Genomic DNA, 16,421 nt, shown 5'->3' with positions numbered 1-16,421 from the left:
TACCGAAAATGCAGGAGGCACCTAGTGGAAAACTAAAACCGAAAATGAAATGTATATAAAAATACAATTATTTTAAAAAATATTTATTATATTTGACTTATTAAATTTAATTAATATCCTCAATTAATATGAATTTATTGTTGGCCATTATTGGCATCTTTTAGTGCAAAAAAAGCTCAGGAAAAATGCAGTCTCTGACCATCTCCTGTATCATGTCCTCAGTCTCTGACCGTCTCCTGTATCATGTCCTCAGTCTCTGACCCTCTCTTGTATCATGTCCTCAGTCTCTGACCCTCTCTTGTATCATGTCCTCAGTCTCTGACCCTCTCTTGTATCATGTCCTCAGTCTCTGACCCTCTCTTGTATCATGTCCTCAGTCTCTGACCCTCTCTTGTATCATGTCCTCAGTCTCTGACCCTCTCTTGTATCATGTCCTCAGTCTCTGACCCTCTCTTGTATCATGTCCTCAGTCTCTGACCCTCTCTTGTATCATGTCCTCAGTCTCTGACCCTCTCTTGTATCATGTCCTCAGTCTCTGACCCTCTCTTGTATCATGTCCTCAGTCTCTGACCGTCTCTTGTATCATGTCCTCAGTCTCTGACCGTCTCTTGTATCATGTCCTCAGTCTCTGACCGTCTCTTGTATCATGTCCTCAGTCTCTGACCGTCTCTTGTATCATGTCCTCAGTCTCTGACCGTCTCTTGTATCATGTCCTCAGTCTCTGACCATCTCTTGTATCATGTCCTCACTCTCTGTCTCTTGTATCATGTCCTCAGTCTTTGACCATCTCTTGTATCATGTCCTCAGTCTCTGACTGTCTCTTGTATCATGTCCTCAGTCTCTGACCGTCTCTTGTATCATGTCTGCAGCCTTAGGCCTCATGTACACTGCTGTTGGTAAACGATTGTTCAGAGGTAGTTGGATGCTTTTTTCAGCTGCCCCTGAACTCCTCCAATGTTCTCTTATGTGTACACAGGTTTGTTTAATGTCGTTTTTAGGCAGTTGCGGTTAGAGGCTTTTCTTTGAAGACAAAAAAAATTATTTTCGACGCCAAAGTTTCCAACATTTCAGACGCTAAACGTGGTAACTCACATGTCGTTTACAGGCGTTTTTTTTTTTTAATATTTAAGAAAAAAAAATGTCATTTTTGCCTAACGCTTCTAAACGTAAACGCGGAAAACGGATGTTTTAAACGCGGGTTACTATCTGTCAAGTTAAATCATTCAGGAGAGGTTGTAAAAATGTCCCGTGTACATGAAGCCTATCAGTGTCCGGATCACACAGAGCGCCGATCTCCCGCTGTGTCCCGCGGCTGGGTTGGAATTCCTCGGGCTGCAGTAACAAGGCCCCGCCTCCTATGAAGGACGTCACACTGCTTCAATTTCCCGCCACTGGATCAGTGTGCCGTCTATCACAGGGGGCTGCTGAACGATTTAGCTCAGTGACACAGAGAGAGATCGCCGCTCTGCGTGACAAGGAGGGAGGGGAGGGCTCTGACTGGGGATGACAACCCCGCCATGTGCGCCCCCCCCCGCCATGTGCGCCCCCCCCCCGCCATGTGCGCCCCCCCCCCCGCCATGTGCGCCCCCCAGGGCGGACCACCCTGTTTTCGGTGCCATTATTGGCACATTTTTTATTTCGGCCGAATGTAAAAAAAACACCATTTTAAAACAATGTGTTTCAGTGGCCAAAAATTGGGTGCGCTTCTAAAATGTCACTGTCATACCCTCTGCACTTCTCTCCTGTACATACAGTATCTGACAAAAGTAAGTACACCCCTCAGTGACATTTGTGTAAATCTTTTCTTCTATCTTTTCATGTGACAACACTGAAGAAATGACACTTGTCTACAATGTAAAGTAGTGAGTGTACAGCTTGTATAACAGTGTAAATTTGCTGTCCCCTCAAAATAACTCAACACACAGCCATTAATGTCTAAACCACTGGCAACAAAAGTCAGTACACCCCTAAGTGAAAATCTCCAAATTGGGCCCATTTAGCCATTTTCCCTCCCCGGTGTCATGTGACTCGTTAGTGTTACAAGGTCTCAGGTGTGAATGGGGAGCAGGTGTGTTAAATTTGGTGCCCCCTCAATATAACTCAACACACAGCCATTAGGGTAAAGGTGATGGACTGGCCAAGCATGTCTCCAGACCTAAACCCTATTGATCATCTGTGGGACATCCTCAAACGGAAGGTGGAGGAGCGCAAGGTCTCTAACATCCACCAGCTCTGTGATGTCATCATGGAGGAGGGGAAGAGGACTCCAGTGACAACCTGTGAAGCTCTGGTGACCTCCATGTCCAAGAGGGTTAAGGCAGTGCTGGAAAATAATGGTGGCCACACAAAATATTGACACTTTGGGCCCAATTTTCACTTAGGGGTGTACTGACTTTTGTTGCCAGCGGTTTAGACATTAATGGCTGTGTGTTGAGTTATTTTGAGGGGACAGTAAATTTACACTGTTATACAAGCTGTACACTCACTACTTTACATTGTAGACAAGTGTCATTTCTTCAGTGTTGTCACATGAAAAGGAAGAAGAAAAGATTTACACAAATGTCACTGAGGGGTGTACTTACTTTTGTCAGATACTGTATATATACTGTACACTCACCAACCACTTTATTATTTCCCCCTTGCTAGTAGTGGGTCGGACCCCCTTTATTAGATCCCCCATAGAAATCTGGGGTACGGTACCCCACACATCACGGGGTGCTTCATAAATCTCCCTATAAATCCTGTGCTGGACCGACACCAATTATTCCCATCACCATGACGATGATAAACGATTATTGATTGATTTCCAATATTTCATCATAGAATCCATTCAAACTATTTTGTTTTTTTACTTCTAAATACTCCCCCCCTCCAGTGATCATTACCCCCCCCCCCCTCCCCCCCCCAGTGATTATACAGACAGATGTAGCTTTCTTATAGGGGGTGTAATAAAGTGACATTTATTATATGGAGGGGTGATTGATTGTCAATAGAACTATCAGAGGTGTGTATGGTGAGGAATGGTCGGGTAATGGATATATACTATATACCAGAAAAAGGTGACCACCCCTCCCCTCCCCCTCCTAATCACTGATGTATGATAGGAATTGTACCATCCCCCCCCAGCAATATAAATCATAGAAATAATGGGGTACGGGGCGCTATAATATCCAATCCAAAATTGATCAATAAATTAAATAACTCATCATCGTTCATAACATATTTACCCCCCCCCCCCCACTGATATATATATATATAATTAATATTGGGGTAAAATATATATATTATTATTGGAGTGATCTATATACACATCAGGAGTCCACTGCTGCCTGATGTCATCACTGGACTCCTCCCCCTACTGCCTTATATGGACTTGTTTACTCCTTATATGCAAATGAGGCAGCTGGCTGGGGCTGCGTCGCCATGACAATAACTGACATGACTGCACTGGACCTCCTATGGGAAGGATTGTGTATGTGACGTTTCTATGGTAATATCTCCATCCCATAATAATATCATCCATTCCTTCCTGTCTAAAGACTTCATTCACAAGGCTGGAAGAGCCGGATATTGTGATCCTCCAATAAATTATTGGAGTGATCTATATATATATATTATTGGGGTGATCTATATATATATATTATTGGGGTGATATATATATATATATATATATATATTATTATGATTATTGGAGTGATCTATATATATATATATATTATTGGGGTGATATTGATGAGATATTAGTTATGAATGTCCAATCATTGTGATTTGGGGGAGATAACTGATCAGTATGACTCCTCCCCCTCCCCTCCCCCATTAATAAAAAGCTTTTTTTTTGCTGCAGTGGACAAGAAATCCAAATTAAAAATAAAATAAAGAAATGTTCTCTTTGTGGGGTGCAGAGGTGACATTTGGGGGAAGGAAGGAATGGATGATATTATTATGGGATGGAAATATTACCATAGAAACGTCACATACACAATCAGACTGTGATAGAGATCGGAGGGAGAAGGAAGGAGTTTTGCTCATTATTTGATAATATAATAATGGGGATGATTTGGATAAAGAATATTTATCAGATACGGAATCTTCTGAACACCAACAAAGAAGGAAATGTATTTGTTATACTGGGAGTCTGGATCTTCCAGCACCTGAAATTCCCACCGAGCTTCGCTATTGGTTAGTGATATATATATAAATATCACTAATGTGTGTGGGGGGGAGGGGGTGACATGCGTTGTGATATATATAATATACACACACACACATATATCACAACGGATGTCACCCCCCCCACACATATATATAATATACACACACACACATATATCACAATGCATGTCACCTCCCCCCCCACACACATATATATAATATACACACACACTAGGGCTGCAACTAACGATTATTTTCATAATCGATTAGTTGGCTGATTATTGTTTAAGGTCATTAATCGATTAATCTAAAAAGGAGTGATATATAATTTAGTTAATATGTAAAGTCTTATAAAAAAAGGCCATTTATTCTGAAATCTCTCTATATAATGATAAATATAAAGAGGAGATCTCCGGGATACAAACGGAAGGAGACAACAGGAAGTGAGAGAAATCCTCCCAAAGTGACATCATCCCTGGGTGTCACCAGAACTAGTGTCCCCATTGGAGGATTTCCTCTCTAATTCCTGTTCTGGTGACAACCCAAAATCTGGAATGTTTCTTTCACTTTTGTTGGTAAATAGAGAGAATGAACCTCCCTAAAGGGGGCGCAGACAGCAATAAAAACCTGACAGGGGTTCTAATCCCTCTCCACTCCATCTAACACCAACAATAAACACATTTTCCTTTATTTATAATGTAACATATGGGGGAGAAATTAAAAAAAAAAAAAGATTTGGCAGTGAAAGTGGCAGTTAAAATGTGTGTGTGTGTAGGGGGAGGGGAGGGGGAGGGGTTACTTGGTTTGACAGTTAAAGGGTTGAAACAAATAAACAATATAGTTTGGTAGTGAAAGGGTTAAAAACTGAAAGAATTTGGCAGTTGAAGAGAATGAATCTCCCTAAAGGGGGCGCAGACAGCAATAAAAACCTGACAGGGGTTCTAATCCCTCTCCACTCCATCCAACACTAACCATAAACAAGTTTTCCTTTAGTGATAATTTTACATTTGGGCAAGAAATGTAAAAAACACATTTTGGTTTTGTCTGTAAAAGGGTTAAAAACGGGGGGAGGGGAGGGTATAAAAAAAAGAAAAGAAGTTGGTTTGGCGCTGAAAGGGTTAAAAAAAAAAAAAAAAAAAGATTTTGTAGTGCAAGGATTAAAAACAAAAGGGGGAGGGGAATTGGTTTCATAAATGAAAGGGAAAACATTTGATTTGGCAGTGAAAGGGTTAAAAATGGAGAAATAATTGGTGTGTAATAATGATAAAATAAAAGAAAAGATTTGATGGAGGATTTCTAAGGCTCCATTCACAATGTTATAAGAATAGAGATCTTTATTTCAGCCATGGGACTGTAAGGGTTAAATCTCATTCACAATAACATGTTCTTCTAGGAGCCGTATATTTATTTATTTATTTCAGGTACTTATATAGCGCCGTCAATTTACGCAGCGTTTACATATATATATATATATATATATATTATACATTCACATCAGTCCCTATACCCTCAAGGAGCTTACAATCTAAGGTCCCTAACTCACATTCATACCTATACTAGGGACAATTTAGACTGGATCCAATTAACCTACCAGCATGTCTTTGGAGTGTGGGAGGAAACCGGAGTACCCGGAGGAAACCCATGCAGACACAGGGAGAACATGCAAACTCCAGGCAGGTAGTGTCGTGGTCGGGATTTGAACCAGCAACCCTTCTTACTGCAAGGCGAGAGTGCTACCCACTGCACCACTGTGCCGCCCATATATGAATTCACAAAGCTCACAAATAAGGACGTGGCTCCTTTAAGAAAAATCGTCAGTTATTTTTCAAAAAAAAAAAAAAGGTCACCTGACTGCACTCTGCGATCTGATTGGTCCCTTGATTCTCTGACTATGATGTCATAGGCTGAGTCTCTATATAGAAAGAAGTAGGTCAGTGAGCTCTCAGAAGCTCAGAAATCACTGACCAGTGAACAGGTGCTTCTACTTATCTCTCCTGAGATATTTCTTGCGATTTTATTGGATTTGATTTCGTTCGATTCAATTTCATTGCGATTTCTATTGTCATACATTTAAAGCGAGTTTCTTTATTCCTAATAATGAACCGATTTAAATGTAATCAGCTTCTTTCTCTGAAAAACACCAAAGAGAAAGCCAGCAAAGGAGGGGCAATGGTAGGAGGTATCAGTGACCAGCCTGCAGATACCCCAACCAAAAAGCCCCCCAAAATGAAGAGGATTGTGCGCGGCTGTTTCAGAGCCGTTGTTGGATGTTTCGGTGTCGGCTGTAAAGCCAAAAGAGATCACCGATATACAGACACCGAAATTGGTAAGTGTTATGGATAGTGATAGATACAAAAAGTACTCTGCATAAGTCACCTACACTCATCGATCAAATGATTGATTATTTGTTTTCATAGAATTATAGAACAGAAGGAGATATTAAAGTGATCGATAAGCCACAATCTGATCTTTATATCATTTCCTCTGTCAGATAAAAATCTGCATCCTCGTGCCTGTGTGTTATTTATAAATAAAACGCTTTCTACTTGTATTAAAGAGGAAGGAATCCCATCGATTTAACACTTTCAAAAAACATTTCTATTTCTGGCATGTCGGGAATGCTAACTGTCACATTGGTTGTGCTCTCAACCAAACTGTCAAACCATCCAATGGCTGCTGTCATAACGGATCACATGTGCAGCATTATGGCAGTTGAAGATTCACCACTTCAATACCGGCACTTCCCCCCCTTCCTGCCCATTTATATATATATATATATTATTGGAGTGATCTATATATACATCAGGAGTCCACTGCTGCCTGATGTCATCACTGGACTCCTCCCCCTACTGCCTTATATGGACTTGTTTACTCCTTATATGCAAATGAGGCAGCTGGCTGGGGCTGCGTCGCCATGACAATAACTGACATGACTGCACTGGACCTCCTATGGGAAGGATTGTGTATGTGACGTTTCTATGGTAATATCTCCATCCCATAATAATATCATCCATTCCTTCCTGTCTAAAGACTTCATTCACAAGGCCGGAAGAGTCGGATATTGTGATCCCCCAATAAATTATTGGGGTGATATATATATATATTATTATGATTATTGGAGTGATCTATATATATTATTATTATTGGAGTGATCTATATATATATATATATATATATATAGATCACTCCAATAATATATATATAGATCACCCCAATAATAATAATATTAATATATATATATATATCACCCCAATAATAGCAGGAATATAAATAATTGGTTTTTTTCCTCTCTCCAGAAGAAAATAATGACCCCATCACCACCAAAATACAGCCGACTACAGGGGATGGACCCACTACTGAGAGTGAGGAAACCCAACCGGCTACAAACGGGGACAAGACAATACCAGTGGTTCCAATCTCCAGTGAGACTGAGGAACCCCTACTGGCTACAGACACCAAGGAAAAGAAAATTCAAGAGGTTCCAATCTCCAGTGAGACTGAGGAACCCCTACTGGCTACAGACGCCGAGGAAAAGAAAATTCAAGAGGTTCCAATCTCCAGTGAGACTGAGGAACCCCTACTGGCTACAGACACCAAGGAAAAGAAAATTCAAGAGGTTCCAATCACCAGTGAGATTGACGCAACTCCACTGGTTACAAACATTGAGGACAAGAATACTCCGCTCACTCTATCCACTAGTGAGGGTGAGAATACTCAACTTTCATCATTTACCACCTCCAAAGAGGAAGAAGGACCATTGGCTCAAACCTCCAGCAAACGGGCTTCAAAGCAGAGTGCACTACGGAGTAATCTACCTTCACACGTTTTATCCCACAGTGCATTATCTGACTATGTTTCAATATATGAAGCACTAGCACTAGAACCATCAGGTGGTCCTGTTGACAATGACCAGCCGTGTGAACTATCAATACAAAGCTTTACTTACCATGAAGTACTTGGACACGGGTCCTTCGGGAAGGTGGTGTTGGCCTCTCATTATGCCATGGAACAGAAGATGGCGATAAAAATAGTGAAAAAAAAATTACTTCAAGAAAACTTCAGTTGTGCTCTTCTGGAGAAGAACATACTACAAGCGTGCAGTGGCAATCGATTCATCACTAATCTGTTTGCATCATTCCAGACGAAGGTAAGTCTTTTCATCTTTCCATTTCTTCATCTCTTTCCTGTACTGCGCTCCCCTACTGATCCAGACCCCCTAAACCAGGTATATGCAATTAGCGGACCTCCAGCTGTTGCAAAACTACAAGTCCCATCATGCCTCTGCCTCTGGGTGTTATGCTTGTGGCTGTCAGAGTCTTGCTATGCCTCATGGGACTTGTAGTTCTGCAACAGCTGGAGGTCCACTAATTGCATATCCCTATACCAATTATTCAAATGGTGACTTTTTTGGAAGTCAAAACTTACACAGGGCTAAGCATCCCCCCTTCCCCTGATGATAGTCTTAGTTCTTTTAAATTAGTCCTTCAGCCAATAAGTGTTGAATTGTGAGAGGCAGAGGGGAGCTCCACTGTTGTGTCCCAAACCAGCTTTTTCTGAGGGCTCCGGCTGTAGTCAGGGAAGCAATATAGATAAGAGCAGAACTCTAGAGAGCTTCATACAAGGCTGGAGATTGATGAAGTAAACTGTACAGAGTAGAGGTTTCCTTTATAGAAACCGTTTACTGAGAGGCCCCCATTGCTGACCTATTTTTGAAAATGCTAGTTGCCTGGCTGCCTCTGACCTCAAAGCTTTGAGTCACTGAGTCAGAACCATCCTGCAGCTAGGATGACTGGAGAAGTCAGGTCTGCTCATCTACACGAGACTTCCAGAATGGTGGCCAAAAGTACTGAAATGACTGGATCACCCTAACAGCCACACAAAACTAGTATTGAGATCAGGATAGTCCAGCCATGGTGGCCTACGTCATTTCTCTGTTTGGTTTTCCTAACTTGTGTGCATAACTCTGTACATTCTTCAACAACGTGAAATCAGAGATGTCTATAATGTAACCTCTACCTCTTCTTTTCATACAGAATCATCTGGTCTTTGTCATGGAATTCCTGAGTGGAGGCGATCTTTCGAGATTGATTACAAAAATATGGGTAAACGAAGAGAACATCGCAAGGTAAGTCTGATGATGGCTGACCACAGGCAGTGACATAGCCAGGCCCCGTCCATCCATACCCCGTCCATCCATACCCCGTCCATCCATATCCCGTTCATCCATACCATGTCCATCCATATCCCGTCCATCCATACCCTGTCCATCCATATCCCGTCCATCCATACCCTGTCCATCCATACCCCGTCCATCCATACCCCGTCCATCCATACCCCGTCCATCCATATCCCGTCCATCCATACCCTGTCCATCCATACCCCGTCCATCCATACCCTGTCCATCCATATCCCGTCCATCCATACCCTGTCCATCCATACCCCATCCATCCATACCCCGTCCATCCATATCCCGTTCATCCATACCATGTCCATCCATATCCCGTCCATCCATACCCTGTCCATCCATACCCCATCCATCCATACCCCGTCCATCCATATCCCGTTCATCCATACCATGTCCATCCATATCCCGTCCATCCATACCCTGTCCATCCATACCCCATCCATCCATACCCCGTCCATCCATATCCCGTTCATCCATACCATGTCCATCCATATCCCGTCCATCCATACCCTGTCCATACATATCCCGTCCATCCATATCCCGTTCATCCATACCCCGTCCATCCATATCCCGTTCATCCATACCATGTCCATCCATATCCCGTCCATCCATACCCTGTCCATCCACACCCCGTCCATCCACATCCCGTCCATCCATACCCTGTCCATCCATATCCCGTTCATCCATACCCTGTCCATCCATATCCCGTTCATCCATACCCTGTCCATCCATACCCCGTCCATCCATACCCCGTCCATCCATATCCCGTCCATCCATACCATGTCCATCCATATCCCGTCCATCCATACCCTGTCCATCCATACCCCGTCCATCCATATCCCGTTCATCCATACCATGTCCATCCATATCCCGTCCATCCATACCCCGTCCATCCATATCCCGTCCATCCATACCCTGTCCATCCATATCCCGTCCATCCATACCCCGTCCATCCATACCCCGTCCATCCATACCCCGTCCATCCATACCCCGTCCATCCATACAACGTCCATCCATACCATGTCCATCCACACCCCGTCCATCCACATCCTGTCCATCCATACCCCGTCCATCCATATCCCGTCCATCCATACCCTGTCCATCCATACCCCGTCCATCCACACCCTGTCCATCCATACCCCGTCCATCCATATCCCGTCCATCCATACCCCGTCCATCCATACCCTGTCCATCCATACCCCGTCCATCCATACCCTGTCCATCCATATCCCGTCCATCCATATCCCGTCCATCCATACCCCGTCCATCCATACCCCGTTCATACATACCCCGTCCATCCACACCCTGTCCATCCACACCCCGTCCATCCATATCCCGTCCATCCATACCCCGTCCATCCATACCCTGTCCATCCATACCCCGTCCATCCATACCCCGTCCATCCATATCCCGTCCATCCATACCCTGTCCATCCATACCCTGTCCATACATACCCTGTCCATACATACCCTGTCCATACATACCCTGTCCATCCATATCCCGTCCATCCATATCCCATCCATCCATACCCCGTCCATCCATACAACGTCCATCCATACCCTGTCCATCCATATCCCGTCCATACATACCCTGTCCATACATACCCTGTCCATCCATATCCCGTCCATCCATATCCCATCCATCCATACCCCGTCCATCCATACCCAGTCCATCCATACCCAGTCCATCCATACCCAGTCCATCCATACCCTGTCCATCCATATCCCGTTCATACATATCCCGTCCATCCATATCCCGTCCATCCACACCCTGTCCATCCATACCCTGTCCATCCATATCCCGTCCATCCATACCCTGTCCATCCACACCCTGTCCATCCATACCCTGTCCATCCATATCCCGTCCATCCATACCCTGTCCATCCACACCCTGTCCATCCATACCCCGTCCATCCATACCATGTCCATCCATATCCCGTCCATACATACCCTGTCCATCCATACAACGTCCATCCATACCCAGTCCATCCATACCATGTCCATCCATATCCTTACTTCCATACCCCGTCCATCCATAACACTCCATTTTTACCCCGTCCATTCATAACCAGTCCATGCATAACCGGTCCATCCATACCCCGCCCATCCATAACACTCCATCCATACCCCGTCCATCCATAACCTGTCCATCCATAACCCTTCCATCCATAACCTGTCCATCCATAACCTGTCCATCCATAACACTCCATCCATACCCCATTCATCCATAACCCGTCCATCCATAACCCGTCCATCCATAACCCGTCCATCCATAACCTGTCCATCCATAACCCTTCCATCCATAACCTGTCCATCCATAACCTGTCCATCCATAACACTCCATCCATACCCCGTTCATCCATAACCCGTCCATGCATAACCCGTCCATCCATAACCTGTCCATCCATACCCCGTCCACCTCCATCCAAAGCCCGTCCATCCATAACACTCCATTTTTACCCCGTCCATTCATAACCAGTCCATGCATAACCGGTCCATCCATACCCCGCCCATCCATACCCCGTCCATCCATAACCTGTCCATCCATAACCCGTCCATCCATACCCTGTCCATCCATAACCTGTCCATCCATAACCCGTCCATCCATAACCCGTCCATCCATAACCTGTCCATCCATAACACTCCATCCATACCCCGTTCATCCATAACCTGTCCATCCATAACACTCCATCCATAACACTCCATCCATACCCCGTTCATCCATAACCTGTCCATGCATAACCCGTCCATCCATAACCTGTCCATCCATACCCCGTCCACCTCCATCCATAGCCCATCCATCCATAACCTGTCCATCCATACCCCGTCCATGCATAACTCGTCTATCCATAACCTGTCCATCCATAACCTGTCCACCTCCATCTATACCCCGTCCATCCATACTCTCTCCATCCATAACCCGTCCATCCCTAGCCCTTCCATCCATACCCCTCTGTACTTTTACCTTTTTTTTGGTCTGTGATGGTTTTGAATGCCAATTCATATCTTTCTTTCTCCATCAGATTCATCACTGCGGAAATAATATGTGGACTGCAATTCCTGCACGCTCGTCAGATCGTCCACAGGTAAGGATTGGATCAGCTGATTAATAATGCGAAATTTAAATGTGAACCCCGGGGAAAAGAAAAACCCTCCCTTGTAGAGGGGCTCCCACCTCACTATAAGGGTTACATGATTATTTATGCCTAGGGGACCAATAGCAAAGACTTCTGCTGACCTCCTTCCCGGCCGCCCTTTTCACCCTGAGGCTGTGGGGATTGGACTGTGAGAGTGGGGATTAGGTGAATAAACCTCCCTTTTATTGGTACCCAAGGCATAAACCATTGCAGTGTGGGGGAGGCCTATCACATGGGTATTTTCTTTTTCCCCCCAAATTCTGCTTTAATGGGTCACTCCACCATAATTGTTCTTGTAGTTATGGGTAGGTAATGTTGGGTGCAATCACCCCTCGGCTTCTGGTATTTTTTTGGTGAATCAGGAAGACTTTCCACCAGTTCCATGAGTTTCCAGTTGTTTTGCCTCTCATAAAGTCTCCTTCCTTTACTGCAGAAGTCTCCCTGTTCATGCCATATTCTGCTTAATGTAGGATTTATACAAAATCCAGCAAGAGGAGTGAGAGCTCCTCATGGTGAATATAGCAGGTGGGCGGAGCTGTGAACCCCAGAACAGAGATCTTCCTGTAGGTGGATATCAAATAAGCCAATGTCCACCCATCAATCTTCATTCTTCTTTGCATAGATGTATATTTGTATCTTTTCTCTCTTAATATAATGTAGGATATGCAGAGCTAACTGTTCACTTCTTTTCTTTACAGAGATATCAAGCCGCAGAACATACTACTGGATGGTGAAGGACATATCAAGATTGCCGATTTCGGCTTGTCTGTGGCTGGTGTCACCAGTTCCAATAGGATCAGAGGACGTGTGGGTACACCGGCATACCTTGCCCCAGAAGTAAGTTTTATGATATTCTGATATTAGACTTAATTGTAATTATTATGGGATACAGAAAGGCCATAAAGGGGCTCCCCTTTCATTAAATGGAGAATTCCTCCACTGGGGTCCCGGTTACTTTCGGCGGGTCTCCAGGCCACAACTACATCCAACAAAAGGGGAAGTTCTGAGAGTTGTAGCAGTGTGGGAGCTTCTTTGTGGAGGACATTGAGGCCCGGGGTGTAGATGGAGGGATCTGTCTGGCCCGACTCATACAAATGGGATAAAAGCTTCAGGAAGGGCTCACCTGCTCTACTCCTCCTTCTCTTTACCATGGTGAGCGCTTGTGAACATTGACATACTGGGGTCCGTATACCTTTAGCATATACTTTATGCCTCACCTCCAATATTCACAAGCTTCACCTTCGTTTGTTATATTTTGAATCTTAGCACAATTTTAGGACTCCTGGGAGGCTTCATACATCACATACACTATATTGTCAAAAGTATTGTGACGCCTGCCTTTACACGCACATGACCTTTAATGACATCCCAGTCTTAGTCTGGAGGGTTCAATATTGAGTTGGCTCCACCCTTTGCAGCTATAACAGCTTCAACTCTTCTGGGAAGGCCGTCCACAAGGTTTAGGAGGGTGTCTATGGGAACGTTTGATCGTTCTTCCAGAAGAGCATTTGTGAGGTCAGGCACTGATGTTGGATGAGAAGGCCCGGCTCGCAGTCTCTGCTCCAATTCATCCCAAAGGTTGAGGTCAGGACCAGTCCAATCAAGTTCCTTCACCCCAAATTTGATCATTCGTGTCTTTATGGACCTTGCTTTGTGTACTGGTCCAAATTACTTTGTCGAGGGGGATTATGGTGGGGGGTTGTTTTTAAGGGGATGGGCTTGACCCCCTTAGTTCCAGTGAAGGGAACTCTTAAGGCGTCAGCATACCAAGACATTTTGGACAATTTCATGCTTCCAACTTTGTGGGAGGAGTTTGGGGACGGCCCCTTCATGTTCCAGCATGACTGCCCACCAGTGCACAAAGCAAGGTCCATAAAGACATGGATAAGTGGGTTTGGGGTGGAGGAACTTGACTGGCCTGCACACAGTCCTGACCTCAACCCAATAGAACACCTTTGGGATGAACTAAAGCGGAGACTGCGAGCCAGGCCTTCCTTCTCGTCCAACATCAGTGCCTGACCTCACAAATGCTCTTCTGGAAAAATGGTCAAACATTCCCATAGACACCCTCCTAAACCTTGTGGACGGCCTTCCCAGAAGAGTTGAACCTGTTATAACTGCAAAGGGCGGAGCCAACTCAATATTGAACCCTCCGGACTAAGACTGGGATGTCATTAATGTTTATGCGTGTGGATAGGCAGGCGTCACAATACTTTTGACAATATAGTGTACATCAGCATGGAGTCACCTCTGTCCTCTGCCTGGCTCAGGAATGTTCTCATCCTTATTTCTCTCCCTTTTGTTTCTACAGGTCATTAACAACGTGCCGTACTTCACCTCCGTGGACTATTTCGCCTTGGGATTGATCGTATACCAAATGATCTTTGGACTGCATCCCTTCTATGCTCACATGGAGAACGCCCGTAACATCATGTGGGCATTAGTAAATAAGGAACCCTATTATCCAGTTACCACGGACTGCAACCTCCAGGACCTCCTAACAAGGGTGAGTATACACTGAACTTTACCTTCTTTTAAGGGATACAAATCTGTTCCAGCAGCTATGGGGGGCATCCGAGCCGAGCCGCAGCTCTAATTGTCCATTCAGACACTGAGCTGCAGTTCGGGCCCGTCCCCCTCTCTCTCCTGATTGGCTAATTCACTTTGATTGATAGAAGTGGGAGCCAATGGTGCCGCTGCTGTGTCTCAGCCAATCAGGAGGGAGAGTCCCGGATGGCTGAGACACTCGTGGACATCGCTGGATAGAGATGGGGCTCAGATAAGTATTAGGGGGCCGAGGGAGGGGGAGGGGCTTCTGCACCTTCTGCCTTTACAATCACTTTCATAACAATTACAAAATATCTTTATTTATTTTTTTTTACTTCTCCTTTAAAAACTTTAATGAGCTAAGATGACACAAATAAGGTACCATGCTACGCCCCGATCCAATCAGGACCACAGCTGCAGAAGCTGAAATATGTCGCTGTCAGAATCAAATAATAAAATAGTGGGTTCTGTTGTCCACATATTGTTATTGTTCTTGCATTGTTTCTTATTATATTTCATTCTTCTCTACAGCTCCTATGTAAGGACCAAGAAAAGCGAACAGAACTTGTAAGGGACATCAGACGCCATAAATATTTCGAGGGGATCGACTGGACCGACTTAGAGAAAGGAAAGGCCACCTCGCCATTGGCATCGGGATCAGTAAGTATACCAATCATCCTGCTTTATTTACTCGGTGATCCCTGATGGGTCAGATTTGGCCCACAAGCCTTCTGTTTGACACACATGGTCTAGATCAGGGTGGTCTCCAAACTACGGCCCTTCAGTTGTTCAGGAACTACAATTCCCATCATGCCTGGTCATGTCTGAGAGTTTTACAATGCCTCATGGGACGTGTAATTCCGCAACAGCTGGAGGGCCGTAGTTTGGAAGATCCCTGGTCTAGATATAGTTCAACGGTGTGTTGATGAAGTGCAACGCTTCTTCTCACCACTAGAGGGAGCTGGGCTTGAAGGAACCATCTTGGGGTAATCCGCAGAACATCAGAGTTGGGGGGGGAGGGGGTCACCATGCTTTGTTACCATTTTCTGTATCAATCAGAATCTCTCAATGTCTTTTTCTTTTTTCCAGATGAATAAGACACCGATCGATAGAAGAATGAAGATGGAAGAATTCATGACCAAAGTAGACAAGGATCGTCCAATAAAAAAAAAGGACCGGAAGAACTTCAAAGGCTTCTCCTACATGAGAGAGAGCATGAGGCGGCAGTTACTGGCCGCCCCTCCACCACCACAGAGGCAGCGTTGGTTCACTAAGGCCTTGGCATGTATAATGCAGTAGAACCAACAACCATCTGGGAAGTTGTGGGAAAACACCCCCTTCACAGACACAGACGCTTCTCCCAATCTGACATGTGTGCGGGTGTAGGTACATGGATGCACA

General features: G+C 44.6%; 2 protein-coding genes across 2 annotated transcripts in view; one reads left to right on the top strand and one right to left on the bottom strand.

The window, feature by feature from the left end:
• TOGARAM2 (TOG array regulator of axonemal microtubules 2) overlaps nucleotides 1-16,421 on the bottom strand; it is a 166,559-nt gene that overhangs the window by 48,641 nt on the left and 101,497 nt on the right. The window lies entirely within an intron of this gene.
• Nucleotides 13,150-16,319, top strand: LOC141141630 (protein kinase C theta type-like). The gene is made up of 4 exons (XM_073629186.1): nucleotides 13,150-13,310; nucleotides 14,785-14,979; nucleotides 15,552-15,680; nucleotides 16,110-16,319. Exons 2-4 carry the CDS (start codon nucleotides 14,851-14,853, stop codon nucleotides 16,317-16,319), a joined length of 468 nt encoding a protein of 155 aa, XP_073485287.1. The 5' UTR covers nucleotides 13,150-13,310; nucleotides 14,785-14,850.

The sequence above is a fragment of the Aquarana catesbeiana genome, linkage group LG04 (assembly GCF_042186555.1).
Source record: "Aquarana catesbeiana isolate 2022-GZ linkage group LG04, ASM4218655v1, whole genome shotgun sequence".
NCBI classification, from domain to species: Eukaryota; Metazoa; Chordata; class Amphibia; order Anura; family Ranidae; genus Aquarana; species Aquarana catesbeiana.
Note: the sequence above shows the minus strand (reverse complement) of the source record. Positions and strands in the feature narration are given on the sequence as shown.